Source organism: Zonotrichia leucophrys, chromosome 14 (genome assembly GCF_028769735.1).
Source record: "Zonotrichia leucophrys gambelii isolate GWCS_2022_RI chromosome 14, RI_Zleu_2.0, whole genome shotgun sequence".
In the NCBI taxonomy this organism is placed as follows: domain Eukaryota; kingdom Metazoa; phylum Chordata; class Aves; order Passeriformes; family Passerellidae; genus Zonotrichia; species Zonotrichia leucophrys.
In genome coordinates this window covers 10,868,023-10,891,463 of record NC_088184.1, presented here as the reverse complement: position 1 = coordinate 10,891,463, position 23,441 = coordinate 10,868,023, and the positions used below count along the sequence as shown (strand labels likewise).

General features: G+C 50.4%; 1 protein-coding gene across 1 annotated transcript in view; it reads left to right on the top strand.

The window, feature by feature from the left end:
- Positions 1 to 23,344, top strand: part of ADAP1 (ArfGAP with dual PH domains 1) — a 47,695-nt gene extending 24,351 nt beyond the window's left edge. Inside the window, exons 5-11 of the mRNA XM_064725643.1 lie at positions 15,701 to 15,813; positions 16,659 to 16,805; positions 19,698 to 19,781; positions 20,622 to 20,684; positions 21,060 to 21,131; positions 21,536 to 21,764; positions 22,095 to 23,344. Coding sequence (XP_064581713.1) covers positions 15,701 to 15,813; positions 16,659 to 16,805; positions 19,698 to 19,781; positions 20,622 to 20,684; positions 21,060 to 21,131; positions 21,536 to 21,764; positions 22,095 to 22,123 — 737 coding nt within the window. The 3' untranslated portion in view covers positions 22,124 to 23,344. The remainder of the gene's footprint in view (positions 1 to 15,700; positions 15,814 to 16,658; positions 16,806 to 19,697; positions 19,782 to 20,621; positions 20,685 to 21,059; positions 21,132 to 21,535; positions 21,765 to 22,094) is intronic.
- The last annotated feature ends 97 nt before the right edge of the window (positions 23,345 to 23,441 follow it).

Below are 23,441 nucleotides of genomic sequence, written 5' to 3'. Positions count from 1 at the left end.
GCAAATATGATGGCAAAATAAATTATGAGACATAAAAGAACACCCTAAAATAGTAAAATCTGTTAATGTGCACTTTCCATTCCATGAGGCTCTTGCATAATTTGGGCAGCAGTTTGAATTAATTTTCCCCTGCACTCACACAGTTGGAAGGAGCTCTGACTGCAAAGCACTGGAGAAAACACAAGGGACACAAAAATGTCCTTCCCCAGTGTGAGAACAGACCCTTATTAGCTCAGTGTGACCTGCAGTGATGTAATGCAGTTTATTTTGGGCTTCATCAGACAAAACAGTGAGCAGTGTTGCAGTTCTCATCCAATTATTTTAACTGACAGAGCTGATCCTCTGCTGTCTCTTACCCCATTTCCTCCAGCTAGTGAGGAGCTGTGGGTGTCAGAGCCACACCAGCTCTGCTCTGGGTTTTTTCACAACCTCAGAAGGAAATTACAGGGCTGAGCAGCACCCAGGGAGCCAACCACTGCTAATGGCAGCCTCAGAGGACACGGGGTTTTCTGCACATCAGACAGCCCAAAGCACTGAGCAAAGACATGAAGCATCAGCCTGAGGGAGGGCTGCTGGTGGCCTTTGCTGAGCCATGAACACTCAGGGTGTGTCAGGAGCTGCTGCTGCAGGAGGGTGTGAAGCCACAGGAGAACCATCCCCTCCCTTTGCTCTGCAAACAAATAAACTGCAGTGAAACCCAGGGTGGAGCTGGGCTGGGGACAGGAGGGGTGGGAGGATGGATGGATGGATGGAGATGGATGGATGGATGGATGGATGGATGGATGGATGGATGGATGGATGGATGGATGGATGGATGGATGGATGGATGGATGGATGGATGGATGGATGGATGGATGGATGGATGGATGGATGGGGACAAGCAGGGTCTTCTGATCTGGAGGTGCTTGCAAGAGGGTGACAGTGGAGAGGGCTGCAGGCTCAGGGGAGCAGGGCACCTCCTGTGCAGTGTGCAGGTTTTAGTGCTGCACAGGGCTGGGGTGGAGCTGTGGCTGCCCCAGAGGGTGTTTGTGTTCTCACCAGGTGCTGTCACATACACAGCCTTACCTGTGCCAGGGAATCACTGTCCTGGGCTTGCTGCACCTCGTGTGCTGCAGGGAAGGACCAGGAGAGAAAAGGGTGCTGGTGAGAAGGTTTAAAGAAATAACAAATTCCCCATTCAGGGCACTGTAGCAGTGTGAGGGTTGTGGCAGAGTGTTCCCAGATTTGGGCTCCCATGAGAGGTGCAAGAGAGACAAAGGTGGGTTGTGTTTTTGGGGTTTTTTTCCTATTTCTTGTGCTGGTTTATGCTGTCTGGAAGTCTTTATGCGGAACACTGCTCCATCCCACTGGACCTGCTCATGGTCAGAGCATCAGCCCTCTGGAAGTGACCTGATAAGGGTGAGAGCTGATGTGTGGAACCAGCTCCTTGCAAGTGGGGAGCAGTGCTGTAAGTCCTTCCTGTAGCATCCTTTATTTGCTGACAACTGGACCTGCATCTTGAATAAGAGAGTTAAACCAAACCCCTGTTGCTGAGGAGTTGTCAGCTAAACCAGGAGCTGCTTTTAGCACTGGGGAGGGTTTGAGCCAACTCATGTGTGTGGTCAGGATGGCAGCCAGCTGCCATCTCAGCTTGTCTCATGCAGACCAGCAGGAAGGTTTAGTTCACTGTTGTTTTTTCCCCTGGTGCAGCCCACATCCTTGGCTGATGTTCCTCTTTATATTCCCACCAGCTCCAGGGCAGCTCTGCTGGCTTTTCCAGGTGAGCCTGGTCAGGGTGATGCTGAGCTGAGCCCTGCACAAACACAGAGCAGGATGGGGGCATTGCTGGGGGAAAGGTGGGAGCAGGAGAGGCCAGCTCCTCACAGAAAGAGGCAATGCCCCACCACAAGGCTGGTTCTGGGGATGAGGATGATTTTTTAAATTACCCCGTTGCTTTATAAGCTAGAAAGAGAGGAGTGTTCAGCAACTACAGGAGCCACATCTGGCTGAAATTATCCAAGATGCTGAGAAGCCAGAGGGGGAGAGATGGATGAGCAATGCTCACAGCAGCCTTGGTTCCTTAGGAAACAGCTCACAGGAGCAGCAAGAGAAACCACGAAATAAGAGCAGCCATGTGAGGGTTATCAGCAGCATCTCACCAGGCTTTGTGCAGAAACTGTGTGCTGTAAGGGAGCACAGAGGTGCAGAGCAAGGTCACCCACCTGCCTGGGTGCCCTGGGGTGTGCAGGAGCATCCCAGTGCCCTCCAGGGGCTGGGTGCCATTGCCTGGTTTGGGGTTGGTGTGTAGAGAAATCCTCCATCATTTCCATGCTGTGCTGCCATGGCAAATGTCCCTGGCCATGGTGCAGGGCAGGGCTGTGCCTCCTCTCTGACCTGACAAGGCACAGAAATACTTCAGCATCATTTGGTTTTCCTTTTTCTTAAACCTTTTCTCCCTTCCCCCAGTTCTGATGAGCTTACATCATCTCCTTGTGCTAAAAATAGCCTTTGGGGTGGGAGAGAAGCTGCAGCTCCACCTGCCCTTTGTTTGGGGCTGCAGCACCAGCCCAGGGCAGCCCCTGCCAGTGTCCAGGTGTCTGAATGTCCGAGTGTCCGAGTGTCAGGGTGTCTGTCTGGGTGTCCAGATGTCCAAGACTGGAGCAGATCCACCAGCTCATGTCACTGATGTTGCAATGGCAGCTCGGTTTGTAAATGGGCCATGAGTGCTCTGCTAAACAAAATCAGTTTCTAATCCTCACTGTCTGCTTGGAGTTTGGGGCAGTGCTGGAATCTCTGGAGGGATTGTGATGTTGGTGTCCCTGTACCCAAACCCTGTGTTTGGGGCAGTGCTGGAATCTCTGCAGAGCAGTTTGATGTTGATGTTCCTGTACCCAAATCTGAGCCCTGGCCCTGGAGGTATTTCTGCTGAGGGCAGTGAGGTTTGAAATGTCACTGTATAAACACCAGCTCACGTTGGACTCTGAACACCACAGTAAAAGCTTTAGTGCCACATAATGCTGTGAATTTATAAATTGAAAATTCCTGAAAGCCCTGGCTGTGTTAGGTGTCTTTAAAGTGAATGCTATTGTGCAAATAAAGAGTTTATTTTCCCCTCATTCTGCTTTTTTGCTGGCATGTTCCCTGCAATGCCAGTGACTTGCCTCCTGATTTACACCATATATAGAAATGTAGAAAAAGCCTAATTATAATTGGCTCTTCTAACATTTTGAGTTGAACTTTTGAAAATACTGGCTGCATCTTGATCCAAAGGTCTGAGATTTTCAGAAGTTTCTGTGAGTGTAAATCTCTATTTAACCTCAATGCAGATGTGGCTGATGGGCAAACAGCTGTCAAAAGCTTTAGCCAGCCTTGATCTTAGTCTGTAGAGAGGAATTTTCAATATAGAGAAATAAGTTAATTTATTTCTACTTAATAACCTCCAAAAGAAGTTGCTGCTTGGCTCTGACTGCTTTTTAATGTCACTGTTATCTGATGCTAGTTATAAAATGGATTAAATTCTCTTCTGATGCTTGAAAGGCTCAAGCATTAGAGCAGGGCTTTGAGAGGAGTTCCATCATTTTCTGCTCTGCCCCTCACTGATGGGAAGCTCTTGTTTTTGTGGCTCAGGGCATCAGGAAGATGTGGCTGTCACAGGATCTGTGGAGCATCCCTCGCTGTGGGATGCTTTTTTGTGCTGTCTTAGCCTCTCTTTCCAATCCCTCTAAGAAGATTCCTCATAGTCCTAGAGATGGAAATAAAAAAGTAATAGCAGCATGGTTAAAAAACAGCAAAAATCTGATATTTTGTGGAGAATTCATGTTGGCTTTTGCAAAGCAGAGGTGTGGGCATGGAGGGGGAGATATTTTGTGGCAGGGAAGCATGGCACCAGTTCCCTGCAGTGCATCTTGGTGTGCTGGGATTGCATCAGTGCTGCCTGCTGTTAAATCCCCATTTCCAGTAAATTCCCAGCAGTTGATCCCAGTATTTGGCTGAACCAAAGCTCCAGGTTTGGCTCTCTCTGGATTTCAGCAGAACCCTGTCACAAATCTCTGCCCCGAGTGCTGCCCTGGCTGCAGGGTCCCAAGGCCTGGCTGCATTTCCCTCCTCCCAGCTGGCACCAGGAGCAGCTCCTGGGCTGGGCAGGGGCACTCAGGGCAGCTGGAGGAGGGCTGAGCTCTGGGCAGGCTGATTTGGGCTGAATGAGCAGCACAGGGCTCAGGGATGCTGCACCTCTGGCATGGACCCCTGCCCAGTCTCAGTGCCCCAGGGGATGCAGTGATTTGGCATCACAGCCAGGCAGGGATTGCATCAGGGAATTTATTTTCTTGGCTGGGTTCTGCAGCCTGCTGTGAGCTTGGGGCTGGGCAGGTTCTGCTGGTGCTTCTCCTTGTGGTCACAGGAGCAGTGGGGAGCAGGCAGGGAGGGATGCAGGATGTCAGGCTAAGGGGCTGCAGGGCTCTGGTCCTCTCCAGAAAGGATGCAGCCTCCACTGTTGGCTTTTTAAAGGAACATTTTAGCATTTCAAGGATGCCCAAGAGCATTTTGGTTGTTGTTTTGCTCTGAGTGCTGGACAGATGCCCCCCAAAGCAGCCCCTGTGCAGAGGTTTCCATCAGAGGGCTGGGCTGGGAGTGCCTGGTGGGAACTGCAGACCCTGCAGCTCTCCCAGGCCAGCCCAAGGTCACTGCAGGCTGCTGTGCTGCTGTCAGGAGTGGGTTAAAGCACGAGCATCCCTCCAGGGAGCAACCTTGCCTGGCACAGAAACTCCTCCTGCTGCTGCCCAGCCACAGAGCAGCCACTGTTCTCCAGCCCTGACATCAGCCTGGCTGGGATGTGAGTCACGCTGGGAGCCAGGCCTGGGGAGCTGCTGCCCCTTCCCACAGCCCCTCAGGGAGGTGGAGCCCCCCATGGTGGGTCTGAGCCCCTCAGGGTGGGTCTGAGCCCCTCTAGGTAGGTCTGGGCCCCCCTGGGTGGGTCTGAGCCCCTCAGGGTGGTCTGAGCCTCTATGGATGGGTCTGAGCCCCCCTGCTCCCCCCTCACCTGTGCAGCACCTGGGGTGTGTCAGGTGTGACCTTGGCAGCCCCAGGAGCAGGGCAGGACCCCAGTGTTTTTGGTGTTTTTTTTTTTTCCCCAAAAACCTTTTGTCTAATAAGGAGGAAGAGTTTAGGATGAAAGGCTCTGGAGAAAGATTGAAATGGTTGAAGGAGGAAGGTTTGCAGAGCAGTGTGTTCAGCTGAAGCAGAGGGGACCCCAGTGCTGATGCTCAGTCTCCTTTCCATGTCCTCCCAGTGTAATCCTTTATGCATTTAACATCACACAACTCCATGTCAGGACTTGCTCCAAGAAACCTCTCCCCATCCTCTCCTTGGGGCTTTGAGGGAATTGTAGTCATTGCTTTAAAACAAATGATTGCTTCTTCTTCTTCTGCCCTGGTGTGCCACGGCAGGTGGATGGGGGCAGATGCTCTGCAGGGCACTTCTGCTCTCTGCAGCCTCACCCAGAGCTCAGCAAAACCTCCCACAGTGAGTGAACAAACATTGAACCAAACTGCCTTGGAGGGAAATGGATCCATTTGGAAAAACCCACTCAGGTGACCAGGAGCAGATCTAAGCTCAGCCAGGCTGGCAGCACCACTGCAGCATCCCCAGGGGATTGGGGAGGGCTCTCCTGCCTGGGGTGGGTCCCAGCCTTGCTCCCTGACAGCAAATTCACAACACAAATGGTGTAAACACCAAAGAGGGCTTTGCTGCAGTACAGACAGGGCACATCCAAGGGCTGTTTAACAAACTGAACTCAGGAGGAGGATGCAGGGGGAGATGACAGCCTGGTTTGTCTCACCATTATATTTTCTCATGCAAGGGGAGCAGGGCTGTGGCAGGGACTCACTCCCATTCCTGAAGTGCTGACATTTCCACAGCACTGGCATCATATGAGCAGGAGCTGGAGGAGCCTTTCAGTGCCTTTCGGTGCTGATTCAGAGCTGGTGCAGCCCCTCTGAAGGAGCACTGCCGCCTCCTGGGGCTCTGTGGGAATCAGGGGAAGATGCTGCACCACCTCCCAGCCTTGATAAGGATACAGAGTCGCCACCAAAAGGCAAAGGAGAGGGCTCCACATGCAAAAGCTTGTCTTTTAGAGTTAAATTTGGTGCATTTTTATTTTTTTTCTGTCTCTCTGAGCTATGGCAAGAGGCCAGCGACTGCTGTTATGCTTTCCAGGAAATCCATGAACATTGCAGTGACAAAGTGATGGGGCGGTGATGGATCTTACAGATAGCTGCTGTAGGAAGAAAAACATCTAGCAAAGAGAAAAGCTCTGATGTCTTCAACTCCCCTAAAGCAGAAAAGCATTTAGGCAGCCAAAAATTGCAGGTGAGAACCTGTGGGTCTGAACTTAGGGGAGGAGGAGCAGCCAGCCCTGGGAGGAGGGAGCACCACTGCGAGCTAAAGCTGGATGCTCACAGCTAGTTTAGGATCCAGCTGTAATTTTAACAGCTGGTTCTGTCAGGCTGCCTTCAGCACAGCTCTGATCCAAGCCTCCATAATTAGCCAAGGAGCAGCAGCTCTCCTGCAAGAGAGGCAGCAGCGATGCTCAAGGCAGGGGAGGCAGAGCAGGGTGAGTGTGAGCCTTGCTGAAAGGTACAAGGGCTGTCCCATGAAATTTTAAATAGTTGGGGGTTATTTTTTTGGTTTTTTTTTTTTTTGTTCTTCATCTAATTGTTTTGTGCAAAAATTTTTTGTTAGGGTTTTTTTTTTTCCCACTCAAAAAAGCAAACCTAAGAAATGTTGTTTCATTTTGTGTCATCCTGCAACAGAAATATTTACATTTATCAGCTCAAATCAAAAGCATTGAATTTGTGGTTGGTTGAATGTGCTGAACTAGAGCAGTTTCTGGTGGTGAGGTGCTCTGAGCCCCTCCAGGCCAAATGTGCTGCCTTTGTTTTGGGCTGGGCTCTGGTGCTCCCTGGGGATGCCCTGAGGGGTTCCCAGGAGAGCCAGTCCAGCTGGAGAGGACAGACTATGAGATCCATAAATGTGTGAAACACCCCAATATAATTATCATGACTCAATCCTGTCCTTGAGCTTTCCCTGTTTGAGGTCAACCAGCTTGAATTAGTGTATTTTGATATTGCTCAGGCTGCCTGTTCCTGTAACCTTGAGTTTTTGCAGTCAATAAATGGACCTAAACCAACTGGAGACAGCTGAAGGGAGGTACAGGGCTTTGTTCTCCATGTCTTGGATGATAAACATTTAAGGAAAGACTAGGAGAACCATCCCTTTGTATTTTCTGCGCTTTATGAGGGTAGTTCTTGGTGCTCCAGGTGTTTCTCAGTGATTTTATATATGCACATTTCACATTCCCTGGGTAATGACACAGGACCAAAAGCTGGGGCATCTTTCTTCCACTAATGAGAAGGGAGCGGCCAGGAAGCAATAGGATAACAAAGAGCATGGGAAAGGCTGTTTTCATGGCAACTCATGGTAGCTTAATTCGATTTCTGCTACAGAAAGATCTGTTTCACTCCGGAGACCTGGGCAGGGCTGGGCAGTTTCTGCCTCTCACCAGATAAAGAACATTCTCCAGGGTGAGGTCATGTCTTTTTCTGGAGTTTGCCAGAGATGCAGCTGAGTTAGATCAGCCTCAGCTCTGAACCAGAGCATTTGCTGATGCTTCTTCCTTGCCCACACCCACCTGCATTTTCCCCCTGTAGTGAACTCACCTGAGTTTTCACCTTGAAATCCCTGGTGCTGCAGTGGAGGAATTGTCCACACCCCACTTCTTACACTGAAATGGGGCAGGGAGGTGCCTCCCCAGCTAAACGGGACTGGTTTACTGGTTTTACAAATGCTGCTGCTGCTGAGGTGCAGCCAGAACAGCCACCTCCAGCCTGATAACCAGGGCAGCCCCTGAGGGACACAGGCATGGCAGTAACAAACAGCATATCCCAAAATACCTAAAAGACAACGAGGCTGCTCAGCAGGGAGTGAATTTCAAGCTTTCATGCATGGCAGAGGGTGGAAGAAAATTTTAGCCTGGCTAAGTCAGTGGGAATTTTGGTCGGTGATTTATTGGGACAGAATTTAGCTTTGATTTATATAATTCTAGCAGTTCATTAAGTGGGATTATGCTGCTCCGGGGAATAGGAGGTGATAGTTCTGGAAAAATCAAGGTGTGCAAATGTCCTTGTGCAACCTGGAGGTTGTGGCTGTGCTGCCAAATGCTCCTTCCCTGACAGCACAGCTGCCAGAGCATCGTGTACCAGCTGATTTCTGGGACAGCTGGAACACCAGCAGCCAGGGCAGAAATGAGTCCTACATTAAAAAATTTTCCTTTCCTGTGTGAAGTTTTCACTGTAAACGCATTGAACACTCAATAAAAGACATTCAGGAGCCAAGAGCAGCACTGCAGCAGATCTGCTCGAAGCCATTTGGATTTCTGTTCAAAGGAGAGAAAGAGGAGTGCCAGGTGTGAGAATGGCTTTCCATGATTTGTGACTGTGTGGACGTGCTTTATTCCTGTGTGGGGGAATGCTTTTTTCCAGGATGCCCCAGAACACAGAGTCCTACACTCATCTAAAGTCTGTGGTGAACTTCTCTGCTGACTCCTCTCCAGCCCTGCTGGGGGTTTAAATTCATCTCATCCTTGCTTGGACTGATCTGTGTGAGCAGCTGAGCTTTTATTTATTGGTGTGGGGAACAGATCCACCAAAAGCTCTTCAGGCTCAGAGGCTGTTTTAGCCTGATCCCTAGGTGTGGTTTGAGGATGCCTGTGTGAAATCCAGACCTGCAGGTGGCTCCTGGTGCTCTGGAGGCATTTGAGCAGCTTCAGGTTGGTGAATCCCTGTTGGTGTCTGGGTTCCTTGTCCTTTTTCAGTCTCACCTCGTGGCTTTCTGCATGTGGGGCTGCAGGTGGGATCTCCCTTGTCCTGCAGAGGCAGGACCAGCTCTGTGTGGGCATCCCTGGGGATGGTGGTGTGGGATGGTGGCGGAGCTCCTCCATGGGGAGGGAAGGCTGGGGGACATCTGAGCAGTAACTCAGTGTCTGCAGTGACGATTTTTTGGAGTGTTTATGTCTCACCCACAGAGAATCCTTGCCCTCTGGTTTGGGAGTGGTTTGGCTCTCAGGATTGAGCTCCTGAGGTGAGCTGCTGCAGGATTATTGTGAGTTAGTGCCACATGCCTGCCTTTAACCCTGGCTTTGCAGCTGGTTCAGGCTTTGAGTGCACTCACTGCTGCCAAACAGGCTGAACATCACACTGGGAGCCTCCCACCTTCTATTATGAAAGACTGGCTTCAAAAGAGCAAAACCTGAAGGTTATTTACCTGGAACAGGATTTTTTTCCTCCAAGCAGCAGCAGCTCCCAGGTGGGTGTTGCAGGGATGCCACTGGAAGAGGAAGCATTTGATTTCCAAGTAAAATTAGATTCCACATTCAATTCTCAGCAGTGTAAGCGCAAGGCTTCCAGTAAAGACATTTTCTGTAGCAGGGGGTTGTAACATCTCCCAGCAGATACAATCAAATTGTGCTTGCAGCAGGCAGCTGTGGCCTTATCTTTAATATGTAAACACTTGCTCAATAATTAGGTTAGCGCGGAAGTTGTACTGTATCGATGGTCAATTATAAGATAAACTGATAAAAGGGAGGATGTGGCTGTCTTCTGAATTAAACCTGAAATGCCTGCAGCAGTCAGGTGAAGACTTGAGAATTGCATAATTTGTGTTTTCTCCTCATACTGGTTCCCACGCAGCGTTTTCAGAGGAGGTGAGCGCTCGCTGGGGGATCAATATCGCTCCACAAAAGCAGATTTTCTCTCTGATGAGTGTCCTTTGCACCATCTCACCCTGCAGTTGCTTGCCTAGTGGCTGCCACCCCTTGCTGCCCTGATTTCCCATTTTTTACTGCACTGATGGCTTCCCAAGCTCTGCAGAGGCTCCTGTGTGTCCTGGTCCTGCTGCTCTCAGTGGCACCAGGGGCAGGGTGATCCCATCTGAGATCCTGAAATCTCTGTGATCCCACCTGAGATCCCACCTGAGGTCTCTGTGATCCCACCTGAGGTCCCTCCCAGAGGATGAATGGCTGTGCTGATGCCTTTGTCACCTGAGAGCTGCTCCGTGGGGAATCTAACATGTGATTAAAGGAACCAGTTAAAAACAGCTTAGGAAGCTGGATTAGGTGCATGATCTCTTATTGTGGCTCCTTTTAGCTGACAACCCGCTCAAAGAAGGGGGGTCTGGATTACATGGAGAAGTATCAGGCTTGACAGGAGTGTTTTCTGACTGTTCGGCTTAGTGGTGTCATGTACAATTTTAATCTGATTTAAATAGTGGCAAACATCACAGGCTTAATGGATTTCAGCTTTATTATTGGGGCTTTGCTGAGGAGCAGTTTGGATTTTCAGCTGTGAGCCACCAGTGCAAGTGTGCTCACGATTAAGTGGGGCTGGAAGCCTGGGGATGGACCTTGCATTTCAATGCCCCATGCCTGTGTGGGGACACAGAGCTGTCCTTTCTGTCAGCCTCAGGACCACAATGTGTAATTGAGCTCAGCCCCATGATCCTTCCACAGAAATGGTGCATTTGGCTCCATTTTCCACACTGATCCCAGCAGCTGGGGAGCACCTCCTTCCATTACAAAATCAAGGTGACAATATCTTCTTGTAGTGATCTGGAGAATTGGTTTTCCATGCTTGGCTTCAGCCTTGGAGTTGTTCCTCACATGATCTAAAATGATCTCTGTGCTGTGCTTTAGGTGTCGTGGGTTGTTCTTGACCTTCCCATGGTGAGGCTTTGTCTGGTCTCTGCTGGGCCAGTTTGGGGTGATTTGTCTGGAGGAGAAAGTCCCTGAGGACACTGACACCTGCCTTTCTACAGAGATGTGGTCCTGCCTCCACAATGAGTCTTTTGGGGTGGTTTTTTTACATTATGGGAGAAGATGCTGCGGAAGAAATCAATATTGAAGGTGGTTTTGTAAAACAGTGTTGGCTTTGCTCAGAGGACTGGATCTGACTATCAGAGGCAAGTTACCATTTCAGGACCTGCTGGTCACTGAGGTCTGGTCAACTGCTTGGTGCTCTGGGCCCTGCATGAGCAGAAAAAGTAGGAAAAAGGGAACATCAGCCACTGCAAGTTCTCCTTTTATCAGTAAAGAGAAGTGTGTGTTCCTAATCCCTTTCTGTGCCACCTCACACCACCGACCTGAGGTTTCATCTCCTTCCAGCCCTGAGCTGAGCACTGGTGAGGATGTTTTCCCTCAGAAAGCCAAGGAGATGTCTGCACAACGTTATCTGAATCATCCACTAAATCCTGGCTTTCTGTCTGCTCTAGCCATTCAAGCACTAATTGCCTTTGATTAAGTCAATCGTTGGCAGAGTGAGTGGGTTAATTGGGTATTGTGGAAGCAATCAATCTCATCAGCTGCTTGCATCCATAGCTGAAGTGACAATGCAGTGGGACAATAATTGTTTTATGAGCTCCTGGAAGGCAGCAGAGGCAGACTGGATGACAACATGAAACCCTTCTCTGCGAAATGGCCTTTTGGAAAGGTAATTTGGATGCTAAGTGCTCATTAGGAGAGGGCTGATTGATCAGGAGCTGGGAAATGTGCCTCTAACACGTGTATGCACCAGAAAATGGTGTGGGTGTCAGGGTGCTGCACTTGGGAGCTCCTGGGCTCTTTGGCCTGGCTGGAGGAGGATGTGGTGTCCTAAATGGGGAGGAAAAGTTGTCTTGAGGGAGATGGAGGGAGATCATTCCCTTCTCAGCCGTCACCCACCCTGCCTTAGGAGCACCAAGCACTGACCTCTCAGGGCTCCTGGGGGCTGCAGCATCACTGAGCCTCATTTTCTGCTTGCTGAGGCTGTAATTTCCAAAGAACTGAACTGTGCACGGGCAGCAGCAGCTCCTGGTGCCTCCTGACCTGGCCAGTGCAGGAGGGGAAGGATTTCCATCTCAGCATCAGGTGCCTCCTGCCATGGGGATGCTGAGACACCTCCAGCATGGCTGTGCCTGCACTGCTCACTGTGGGACCTGCAGGAAATGCATTATCCAGAGATGGATTATTGCAGGGAACTTCTGAGCTCCTCAAACAGGCAAAAAAAAATCAGGCAAAAAGAGCAATCTGCTGGTGCTGTGCAGGGGAGCAGGGTGAAAGCTCTGAGGGATTTGAGGACCTGGACCCTGCTTGCATCTGGGGGATTGGGGCAAAGAGTGATGTTTTCATTCCATGAGCAAACTTCATATTCCTTGGTTTATGACTTTTATTGGAATGCAAATTCTCAAAGTATGCAAGTTGAATTCATTGAAATGTCTTGCTTTGATGGTGGCTGAGTGCTGCAGGAAGAAATGTTAAAACCTAGAGCAGTCAAACCATTTACACTGGCATGGCTAAACAAGAGGTGCACAGTTGTTTTTGCAACCCTATTCAAAGTCCATTCTGTAAGGAAAATACAGAATATGCCACCTTCTCCATCCAGCCCTCTCACTGTGGGCAGCAGGGTTCATTTCAGAGGAATGTCCTTCAGACTCTTTGTTCAAAAAGGAGGCTGTGACACGGGGCCAGAGGTGATGGGTGGTGTCAGGGACTCCACACTCAGCTGCTCCAGATAATGATGCAGCTCCTTAACCTCTCAGGAAAGGTGGGCACACGTGTCCAGTGAGGGCCTGTCCCCTGCCCTGCCCTAATTAACACCTCCCCGTGCTAATGAGGCTGAGTGCTCAGCCCTGGCACTCACAGGAGCGGCCATGCACACCCTGCAATTTTAGCAGCACAGGGAGGGAGCTGGATTTGAATCTTCTCCAAGCTCTGAATCGGGGTCAATGCACTTCAACTGCTGAGAGGAAGGAAAATGCCTTCTGTAGGAGGAGATGCCCTGCCTGAACTCCAGGAAAATGTGATTCTCTTGGATTACATGCGCAAGTGCATTTTTTTTCCTCTTATTCAGCCCCCCATGCTTTGTCTTGCAGTGACATAAGAAGGCAAGAAACAACACAGTGGTGCATTTGTGTGTGTTGGATACATTCAGGTTTCTTCTGAAAGCCTGGGATCAGACCTGGTGCTACCACAGCCCTAGAAGCATCATGGAAACAAGCAGTTGTGTTGCCTCTTTCCAGGTGAAACTGTGAAATAAGGAGCCCAAGAAACCAAAGATCAGACATGGTTTTAATTCCCAGTTTTGAATGCCTTGCTTAGGATGGCAGAAGGAGAAGTCCATGCCCGTTGGTTTTTGCAAGCCAGTGGATCTGATTGTCCTCCTTGCAGGAGGGATTTTTCTTCTCTGAGAGCAAAGGATAGAACAAATAATTTTGGGTGCTTCCTGTAATCCACACTCTCAGAGACCAAACCCCCATCATTAACTCAGCTCTGTAAGAGCCTCCTGAGGTGGGGAAGTAGCAATATCCCTCTTCTTTAAAATGGGGAACTTGAACCCAATGCTGGTGGAAGTCAGATGGAGAGATGGTGGCTACAGCAATGTTCTTTGTGCAAAATCCCCTCCCTGGCTTCCTCTGCAGCCCCTCAGGCAGGGAGGGCTGGCTACACTGGAGTACCCAGGGGGTGCTGCCAGCTTTGTGTGCCTGAAGGAGCTGCAGCCCCCAGCCCACCTCAGCTGGCACAGGACCATGCACTGTCTCCTTTTCAGTCAGCCAGCCTGGTGCCCCTGTTTTCCTTGCCCCAGAGTTGTAGCTGTGGGGATGAGGTGGGTGTGGAGGTGGCAGTTCCTCAGTTTACCTTGGAGGACATGTACCAGTGAGAAATGCCCACCTGGGCTGTGTGGCTGTGTCCTGTGCCATTTGCTGGCTGACTGACACTTGGTGGGGCTCTTGCAGGAGTCACAGGTTGGTGCCAGAGCAGCCTGCAGAACAAAGTGGTTGATTTTGCACCTTGGCAGGTGGCAGAAGTGATGCAGGAAACGTGGCAGCAGCAGTGCTAGCAATGTTAGCAATGTTAGTGGTGTTTCTTTATCAGTCCTGCCCAGCAGTGCTTTCTGCACTCGAGGTTGGGTGCTGGTGATCCATGGGGTGGTGGCAGGAGGCTGCAGCCCTCGTTCTGTGCCTCAGGAGAGGAACAAGCGTGTTGGTGACACGGTGCTGTGTGCTCCAACACAGCAGTCAGGAGCTGTTGTAGGGCTTGTGGTCATTCAGCTTCCACCTAAGCAGAGCAGCTGCCGTAGAATCAGAATGGGTTGGGTTGGGAGAGACCTTAAAGATTATCTAATTTCACCCTGTCATAGGCAGGGACACCTTCCACTATCCCAGATTGCTCCAAGCCCCATCCAGCCTGGCCTTGGACCCTTTCAGGGAAGCAGCCACAGCTTCTCTGGGCACCCTGTGCCAAGGTCTCACCACCAGGTGCCTCTAAAATACAAAGCTGTTGCTGAGGTAGTGCAGCACATCAGACAAGGGAGATAGGGTTTATTTTATGTCACCCTGTTTTTTTAAGATTTTCCAAGCCTTCTGATGTTGATATTCTTGTAGTAAACTTTCTCGCACGCTTTCTGTAAATCACTCATTGTTTTGCATTCCTTTATAGAAGAGGAGAAATGGACTGTTGGTTTGTCCAGTGTCATTGGAGAGGTGGCACTGTCACTTTTGGAAAACTATAAATGTTAGAGTCAGAAAATAAACTTCCCTTTTCCTTCACCTTGAGAACAGCGGTGTGAGCTTGTGTTTTTTGGTGTCCTATAGCGACAATTTTCTGTCTCCAATGCCCTCCAGTGTGAGATCTGTTCCCTGTTGTGCCTCTGCAGTTTTGTTTTGTTTCTCAGCACCTTCTCTGGCTGCTTTCACAGCCATGTGGATCAGGGCTTTGAGGACTCATCTTGCTGACACACAGCTCGCCCGGGGAGCCTGTGTGGGTTCATGCTGGGTGCAAGGGCTGCTCACGGTGGTTTGCACTGATGGGTGCTGACAGGGTGCAGGTTTGGGCAGAGCAGAGGAGCAGCTCCTGAGGATGCAGCCCTGGAGGGAAGAAAAAAGAAAAAGAAAAGAAGCAGGAAAAAATCAGTACCAAAGTACACTGAAATCAGCAGCTGGCTTTGTCAGAGCAGCTGGAGGGATTGGGCTGGGAGGAGACAACATGTGAGCCACAGAATGGGAGAACACTTGGTTTTGCTGGGTTTTTGTAATTCTTCCTTGAAGTGAATTTGGGTTCTGTGTTTTGACACAACAAGTTGGAAAGAGAACATCAAAATAGTGAAATGTCCAATGTGACAGGGCAGGGAGAGCTGGGTTTTGATCCTGGCTCACAGCCTTGTCCAGGGCAGCTCAGCAAACCTCTCTGGGCCTCCCTCTCTTCATATACAACCATGATGGTGCCCACCTGCCAGGGTTAGCAATGATTTGAGATCATCTTTGGTGACACACAGAGTAATTTTATTCTCCATCCCTTAAATGCTAAAAATTCTGTGTTGTTGAGGGAAGCAGGTGCAATCAGGAATACCTGCAGCATCCTTCACCAACCCTGTGTTTGGCTCACCCCAGCACTGAGCTGCAATAATGCACAGGGAGCCTCTCCTTGGTGTCAGAGGGGAGATGTCTGAAGCAGAAGCTGCTGGCAGAGAATGAGGGCAGAGGGAGAAGGGCAGGTCTGGAGGAGAAGGGCTGTTCCTCATCACAACAGCCCCACACTTGCTTTGCTGAGTTCTGAAGGCTCAGTTCTTTTCTTTATCCCAATTCTCTTTTCAAGTACAGCTCTTTATCCCTGGCTCTCAGTGACTCCTTTCTGCTGCAGGGTACAGAGAAGGATTTCTGTGGAAGAGAGGACGCGACAATGGGCAATTCTTGAGCCGAAAATTCGTGTTATCAGAGAGGGAAGGTGCTCTGAAGTACTTCAACAAAAACGATGTGAGTACCTGGGGTTGCTGTGTACAGATGGGATTGCAGCTGTGAGAGCATCCTGGAACATATAATTCCCAGGGCACCAGATTATTTTACAATTTCCATGAGCGCTGATCCCCAGCTGCTCCAGGACAGGAGCACCAGGCTCAGCTCACCCTCCCTTTAGTGGGGCTTGCCCTTGTTCATCCACCACAATCATGGAGAGATGTCCCCCAGGCCCATTCTCACATTACTGCTCTGTTGCCCTTTAAAGTCCATAGGGCTTTTCTCAAACCACCAGCAAAGGAGTTTCTCTCAGCTCTGGCTCTGCATCATCCAAAGAACATGGGTTTCATATTGATGAAATCTTGTGATGAAGGTGTCGCCATCTGAATCCTCCTTTGCATGCCATGGCATGCAGTCCAGAGGGAAAGCTCCCTGGTTTTCTGTTCCAGTGTCAGGCAGAGTCAGCAGCCAGTGGCTCACCTGACAGGATAGGGCAGGGGGGGACATGGACGTGGACATGGTGCTTCCCAGCCGGTCTGTTGTTGGCAAAGGGGGTAATCCTCCATCTTTTGGGACAAGGATGAGCTATCTGTGGGTGCTGGAGAGTCACAAAGCACCCTGGCCTGTTAGTTAGCTGTCTCTTTTTGTATCCCTGCTGGATTTTGCAGAAGGACAGAGCATTTTTCCAGACTGGCATTGACACCTGAGCAGAGTCTCGGATCTCTCATCACCAGGGAGTTTTGTGGGCTGGCATTCAGGTGCTTTTAGCTAATGCCCTCAAATAGGCCTTTTTTCTGACCAAGTGAACTGTTTTTTGGTTTGAAAGCCACTTCTCAGGTGTTTGCTCACCCAACTGTGTTTTCCAGGCAAAAGAACCCAAAGCAATTATGAAGATCGAGCACCTAAACGCCACTTTCCAGCCTGCCAAAATTGGGAACCCACACGGGCTGCAGATCACTTACTTGAAGGACAATAGCACAAGGAACATCTTTGTCTATCATGAAGATGGCAAGGTGAGGCCCTGGAGGTAATGAGGAGGTTTGGGAGCCAGCCTGTGGCACACCAGGCTCCAGCCAAGCTGGGATGTCTTGGAGGGTGGAAGGGCTGCAAGATGCACAGCCAGCTTTGAGTGTTTGTCCTGTTCTTCCAAGCACAGAGAGTGACAAACTGTTCTAAGTAAACAGATGCAAATGGGAGGAATTGGAGATTTCTTGCCCCTTGGAGTAGAGGATTTTTCAAGGCAGGCTCCTTGGTGCCCAGAGATGGAGAAAGGGTGGATGGAGCATTGGAAGATGAGGGGACTCAGCCCAAAGACTTGCAAAAGGGGAGCAAGCTGGAAAGTAGGGGAAGCAGGGAACTGTTGGGGTTCTGCCTGTCTCATGCTTCATAAAATGCAGATATTCATGTTTGTGTTGAAGTAAATCCCCTTGTTCAGGTGTTTCTGAAGGGAGGTGTGAAGGAGAGGACCCATGGGTCTGGGATGATCCAAGTGCTTTTCAGCAGATGCTTCTTTAGCCCAGCCCATGTCACTGGAGCTGCTCTCAGGTACCTCCTGCTGCAGTTTGAGCCAGACTAATGAGCAGCAGCTCTTCAGTGGCAAAATTGCATCTCACTGTTGTGTCAGAGTCTGAGGTTTGCTGGGCTTTGGTGGTTTGCACAGCCATGCTGTGAGGGCACACTCAGGACTCTGGGGTTTGGGTTTGGCTGCTGAGGTTTCAGCTGGGGGCTGCTGGAAGGAGCTGCCTCTGGTCCCACGCAGGGCAGGATGTGCTCTGATGAAATCTGATCATGACCCTGCTCAATTCTTTCCAACTTCCCTGAATTAGGTCTGTCTCCTTGGCTGCACAAGGGCTGCATGAAGATGAACTCCCTGGGGTAAACTGCTGGGGTAAACTGCTGCCCTTTGGGGCTGGAGGCTGCCCTGGGACGCCCCTGTGCTCTCCTGCTGCCCTTGGCTCCCTCTTGGGCTCCCCCAGCAGCCCCAGTGTGTCCTCCTGGACCCCAGAGGGGCTGCCTCTCCCTGCTCTGAGGTGGGGGAGCCTCATTTAGGCTCCTTCTTACATTTCGTAGAGTCACAGAATGGTTTGGGTGGGAAAGGACCTTAAAGCTCATCTCCTTCCACCCTTACCATGGGCAGGACACCTTTCACAATCCCAGGCTGCTCCAAGCCCCGTCCAGCCTGGCCTTGGACACTGCCAGGGTTGGGGCAGCCTCAACTGCTCTGGGAAAACCTGTGCCAGGGCCTCCCCACCCTCACAGGAAAGAATTTGGTCAAACCTCATTTGTGTCAATGGATTATCAATATTCCAGAAAGCAATTCACTGCTGGAAGTCAGTGAGGGTTTCAGCTTCTGCTTTTCTGCAGGGTGAAACCCTACCTCACATCATGATCACAGAGAAGACCCACAGGTAAATAAACAAATATCTGTATAACCACCCAATTGGTGGCTGTAGAAGATTTCAAAATTTTAACATCACAGCTTGTTGTTCATTAGCTCCAGCCTGGTTTGGTCATCATGAACTTCAGGAGTGAATTCTCAGTGATCCTCTTTGTGGTGCTATCTGGGGTGTCCTTAGCTGCTTAGGGTAGGAAAGCAAGTGATAAGTGAGTAAAACCTCAGACAAGTAGGTCAGAGTTTTCCAAAACACTATTTGTCTATGTCCTATTATGTTTTGGGATTTTTTTTTTCTCTCACCTTGAAGTAGCTTAACAAACCAAAGCAAAGATTTTTAATTTTTGGAATGTCTATTTGCCACATTAGACCATTTTTGAGAAACCCCCAATTCAGCTCCTTAAAACTGAGATTTTAAAATTTCATGTTAGCCTTTCCTCCTTACCCAGATCATTTCTAAAGCATAAAAAAATTAACTCTTAGAGAAGGCAAACGTCTCCTTTGATGTGGTCTTTCCTACCCTACAGCGACCTCACCTGAGAGGGTTGGGCAGTGTTTATTTTGGGATTAGGTCTGGCTCATTGAGCATGTCCCTGATCTGATGTGTGAAGCTTCACATGCATTAATGACAGCAAGGCAGCTCAGCATCCCTGTCCCTGTGCTCAGATCCCAGGCAGGGCAGCTCCTGATTCCCTTCCACCAAACCTGCCCTGGTCCCTCAGTCTCAGACCACAGTCTGAAAGCTCCGTTTAAGTGTGGAACACTTCAAATTAATGTGGCATTTCTCAGCAAAACCTTCAGAGATATACAGCACAGGCTGTTTGGTCTTACCAGAGATAAATGAATACATGAGTTTAAAAATAAGGAAATTATAGAACAATTATTTTGTAATAACTGTTTAAGTTATTAATTGTAATAATTAACAATTAACAATTATTATTGTAATAATTCTTAGTTGTTAAAAAAGTGGAGAGAGATTTTTTTTTGCCAAGGAAAGGGAGAAGTGCCAGAGCTTCTTGGACTTCAGCATCACTGTGGCTAAAGGACTAACAGACACAGCTGATAGACTGGGATACAAAGATAAAGAGATGTTAAGCCACTCTTTTATCAAAACATTGAAGTTTGTAGCTGGAATTTGGGTGGGATGCAGGTGCTGCCCAGGTGTCCTGCTGGAGGGGACAGGGCTGGGTGGGCAGGTTGCACCAGCCCAGCTGGGTTTAGAGGGTCAGCTCAATGTTTCAAATGCTCTTTTGGGACTGGTTTTGCCAGTTCGGAGATGTTTAAATCCTCCCTCGGTGCTGACTGGAAGCTGCAGAGCTCTGTGCACACCTGGAACAGCAGCTGGGTGTTCCACATCCTTCACCTGTTCGCTGTGTTCTGTGTTTTTTAGGATTCCTGCTACACTGAGCTCTGTCACTGGAGCCAGAGTGACGGGAGAGACAAACCCCAGCAGGATCAGGTTATTTTGTGTGCAGGCTGCCCTCCTCACTCTGCTTTTTTCCCTCATTAACAGGAAATCGTGGATTGGTTCAACGCCATCCGGGCAGCACGCTTCCATTACCTACAAGTGGCATTCCCTGGAGCCAGTGACTCTGATGTGAGTGTTCCTGCACCATTGGCTGGGTGGGGCTATTTTTTCCCATTCTTGCTCATTTTTAGCATCCTGTTAACAAGCTGGAAGGCTTGGGGAGTGCTCCATCCTTCGGAGTGATCTGTAATTGCTGGTGAGATGGTTGTGGAGGGATGAGAGGGGCTGTGGGAGCAGCTCCAGCACTGCCACCCCTGCAGGAGCCCTGAGCACCTGGCTCAAAGACTGTGGCTGTAATAACAAAAGCCAAAACAGAGGCTGGAAGGCAGGGAAGGTGAGGGCTGAAGGATGTCAGTGTCCTGAGCTCTCTGCAGGTCAGTGCAGCCTGGTTTATAAATGCCTGGTTTATAAATGCCTGTGTTTTCCGGGGGCTGGAGCTGCTAATTGTGTTACCCTGAGCTAATGCAATTCCAGAGGCTGCTCTGATGTGCTGCCAGCCAGGGCTGTGTGCTGCTGCTGGGCTGTAGCATCACTGTGCTGGTGCTTGTTGATTACTCCCTGCTCCTCCTAGATTTTGAAATCTAATTGCATTTCCTGCCTTCTGCCAATTATCTGGGAGGGGTGCAGTGGTGGTTCTGCAGGGTGGCTCTGTCCCTGCGCCCTGGGGAGTGTGGGAGATGCTCCTGGGGCTGCTGGCTGTGCTGGGCAGCTGCTCCAAGGTGTTTTGTGTTGTAGCCTCCTCTTCTGAGCACTGGGGAGGAGCAGGGCTGGAGCTGTGGGGCAGAGCTGTGGGGTGGGCTCAGGGCTGGAGGCAGCTCAGGGTGGGTTTTCCTTCCAGTGACCCCCCAGAACACCCAGGGACCCCCTCCATCTGACCCTGCTCTTTTCTGTCCTCTTTGCTTGCTCCAGCTGGTGCCAAAGCTTTCTAGAAACTACCTGAAGGAAGGATACATGGAGAAAACAGGGCCAAAGGTAGGATCTGAAGCATTTTTCAGCCCCTCCAAACTTAAGTCTTGCTCTGTATGGCCCCAGGAAGGGGTTGCTGGTGGGACAAACCAACCTTTGCCAGAGAGGCAAAGCCATAACTTTGTGAATGTATTTAATGCGCTTTCCTCACCTGGGAGCAAACATTAAAAAAATTCCAAATCTAGATCATAAACTCAATGTCCCTTCCTGGTAAAGCTGGCCCAGCCCCTGGCTGTGGTGACTCTGGTGGCCCAGAATTGATCTGCTTTCAGCTCCCCCAGCCCATCAGGCTGCTCCAGGTGCTTTGACACTCCTGGGCCATGTGTGGTTAGACAGAAGCTGTGCTGTTTGTGTGTGATCTGGCATTTTCTGGTTCCCCAGCAAACAGAGGGGTTCAAGAAGCGATGGTTCACCATGGATGATCGACGGCTCATGTATTTCAAAGATCCCCTGGTAAGATGAGGGTGCCTGGGCTGCCTGGGGGGAATTACCTGCAATATTACTACTACTACTAATAAAAGTAATACCAGTAATAATTACAGTAATGATCTGCAGCAAAATGCAGGCTGGTGGGAGAGCCAAGAGGGCACAACATTGTCAATGCTTGGTGGCTCTGCCTGGTGGGCAGTAACCCTGTAAATACCTAAACCACTTTAAAAGCCCCCTCCATCAGATATTCTGTATCTGGATCTTGGCTCCCTGGTGTTGGTGCTGCATTGTGGGTGCCCCTGGGTGAGGAGCAGGGCTGTGGGTGGTGCTGTTGGGGTTTGGCTGATGGGTTTGTGGCTGCTGCAGCTGTCCTGGTGCCTGGCATGCAGAGCTCCCTTCACCCTCACCCCTGCTCTGCTGTCTCCTAGGATGCCTTTGCTAGAGGGGAGGTTTTTATTGGGAGCAAGGAGAACAGCTACAAGGTGCTGGAAGGGCTCCCACCATCCACGCAGGGGAACCACTGGCAGCACGGGATCACCATCGTCACCCCGGATCGGAAATTCCTCTTCGCCTGCGAGACAGAGGACGACCAGCTGGAGTGGATCAACACCTTCCAGAAGGTTATCAGCCGGCCAATGCTGCCTCAGGAATATGCAGGTGTGTTCCTGGGGAGGGCTGGGTGCCCTGGGCTGGAGGATGGGGTGGCTGGAGGGGACGGGGGGTCAGGACGTCGCTCCCTCCTGTGAGGCAGCTCTTCACTGCCCAGGGGATGCAAAGGCTGTTTGGGCAGAGAGGGGCTCACCCTGGAGGAGGAGGAGGATGGTATCCTTCCCTCTTCATTGCTTCTAGTGTGATGTCCATGCTGTTGTATGGCTATAGGGGTAGCCTATAGCCATAAGCCAAGGACCCCTGTCAGGGTGCGCTTGTGCCACCACCTGCCAGTGCCTGCCTTGCTCTAACTTTATTTTCTCTGTTTTTTCCTTTCAGTGGAAGCCCATTTCAAACATAAACCTTAGCTGGGACTGGCTGGGCAGACCTGAGGAGTGAGCTTCTGTTTACAACACGACGTGGTTTTATTTGAAATGTTAAAAATAATTCATAATAACAGTAATAATAATAACAATAATAATACTTCCCTTTCCCCTCATCATTCACGTGATCATGTCGGAAGGGCGGCGGTGGAACGTCGGAGAAGATCCTGATCCAACTTGAATTTCAGCTCTGTGGCTGCTCTGTGGGGTGGGACAGGTGGCCCTGCCACCCCATCACCCCACACCCGCTTCACCAGGATGGCAGAGACTGTTGGTGGCACATCCCAGGGGCAGCTGGGACTCTTCCCCATGCTCAGGTCCCTGGTGCTGGAGCTGAGCATCCCCACACTTCCAGATGGCTGCCAGTCCTTTCCAGGGGGCTGCAGGTCCCCAAGGGTGACATCCCTGTGGGATGGGAGGCAGCCTGGAAACACAGGAAAGGTGCTGTGCAAAGCAGCTGAGCCTGCCATGGTGCTGGGGTAAATGATAAATGAATTATCCCCCTGGGGACTGGAGGTGATGCTGTAGCCAGAGAGAGGCAAGTAGGATTTAGAAATAGAGGAAATGGGCATCATCTGCCTGTTAACAAAGGGCAGGGAGGAGGGGGCTGCAAGGGAGACACCAACCCACGAGGTGATGCTGGGGGAGCAGAGCTTTGGGGCCAGGCCTGTGTTTGGCTCCCTGGGTCATCCCTGTTCCATGGTCTGGGGGCTTTGCCCCATTTGGGGATCCTGGGATGGAGCTGGGGGATTGAGCATTATCTGCAGTTTTGCTGCTGGGCACCATCAAAGCCTGTCCCAGCTCACTCCCAGCAGGCACAACCCTTCTCCAGACTTGGTGGTTGCACTTTTTCCCCCAATAATCCAATTTTTTTGGTTGATTTTTCTTCTCCTGCCCAAAAAAAAAAAAATGCAAAAAAAAAAAAAAGCTGCTTGAAGTGACGTTTCAGCGGTGTTGAGCACTGTAATTCCTGCAATTAGGGCGGGCGGGCTGGGACCTGCACACCAGGTGCTGGAGTTTTAGCCCAAAATGAGATTTCCAGCGTGCCCCGGGGGCCCAGCCCCAGCCACGGACCTGTCCGACGCGTTTCCTCGGGTGGTTGTGTATCTGAGAGCATCCCATCGGCTGTGTGCATTCGTTCTGTCACTGGTAAGACAACTGTGCTACTAAATGTCATTCCAACCAATAAATTATTATTATGTCAGAGCCGTGGCTGTGTGGTGCTGGGGCAGGGCAGGGAGGTGGGGTTAAAAAGCAGCAAATGGAAACAAGGAGGGGCCAGTGCTGGCAGGGCCCCAGGGCT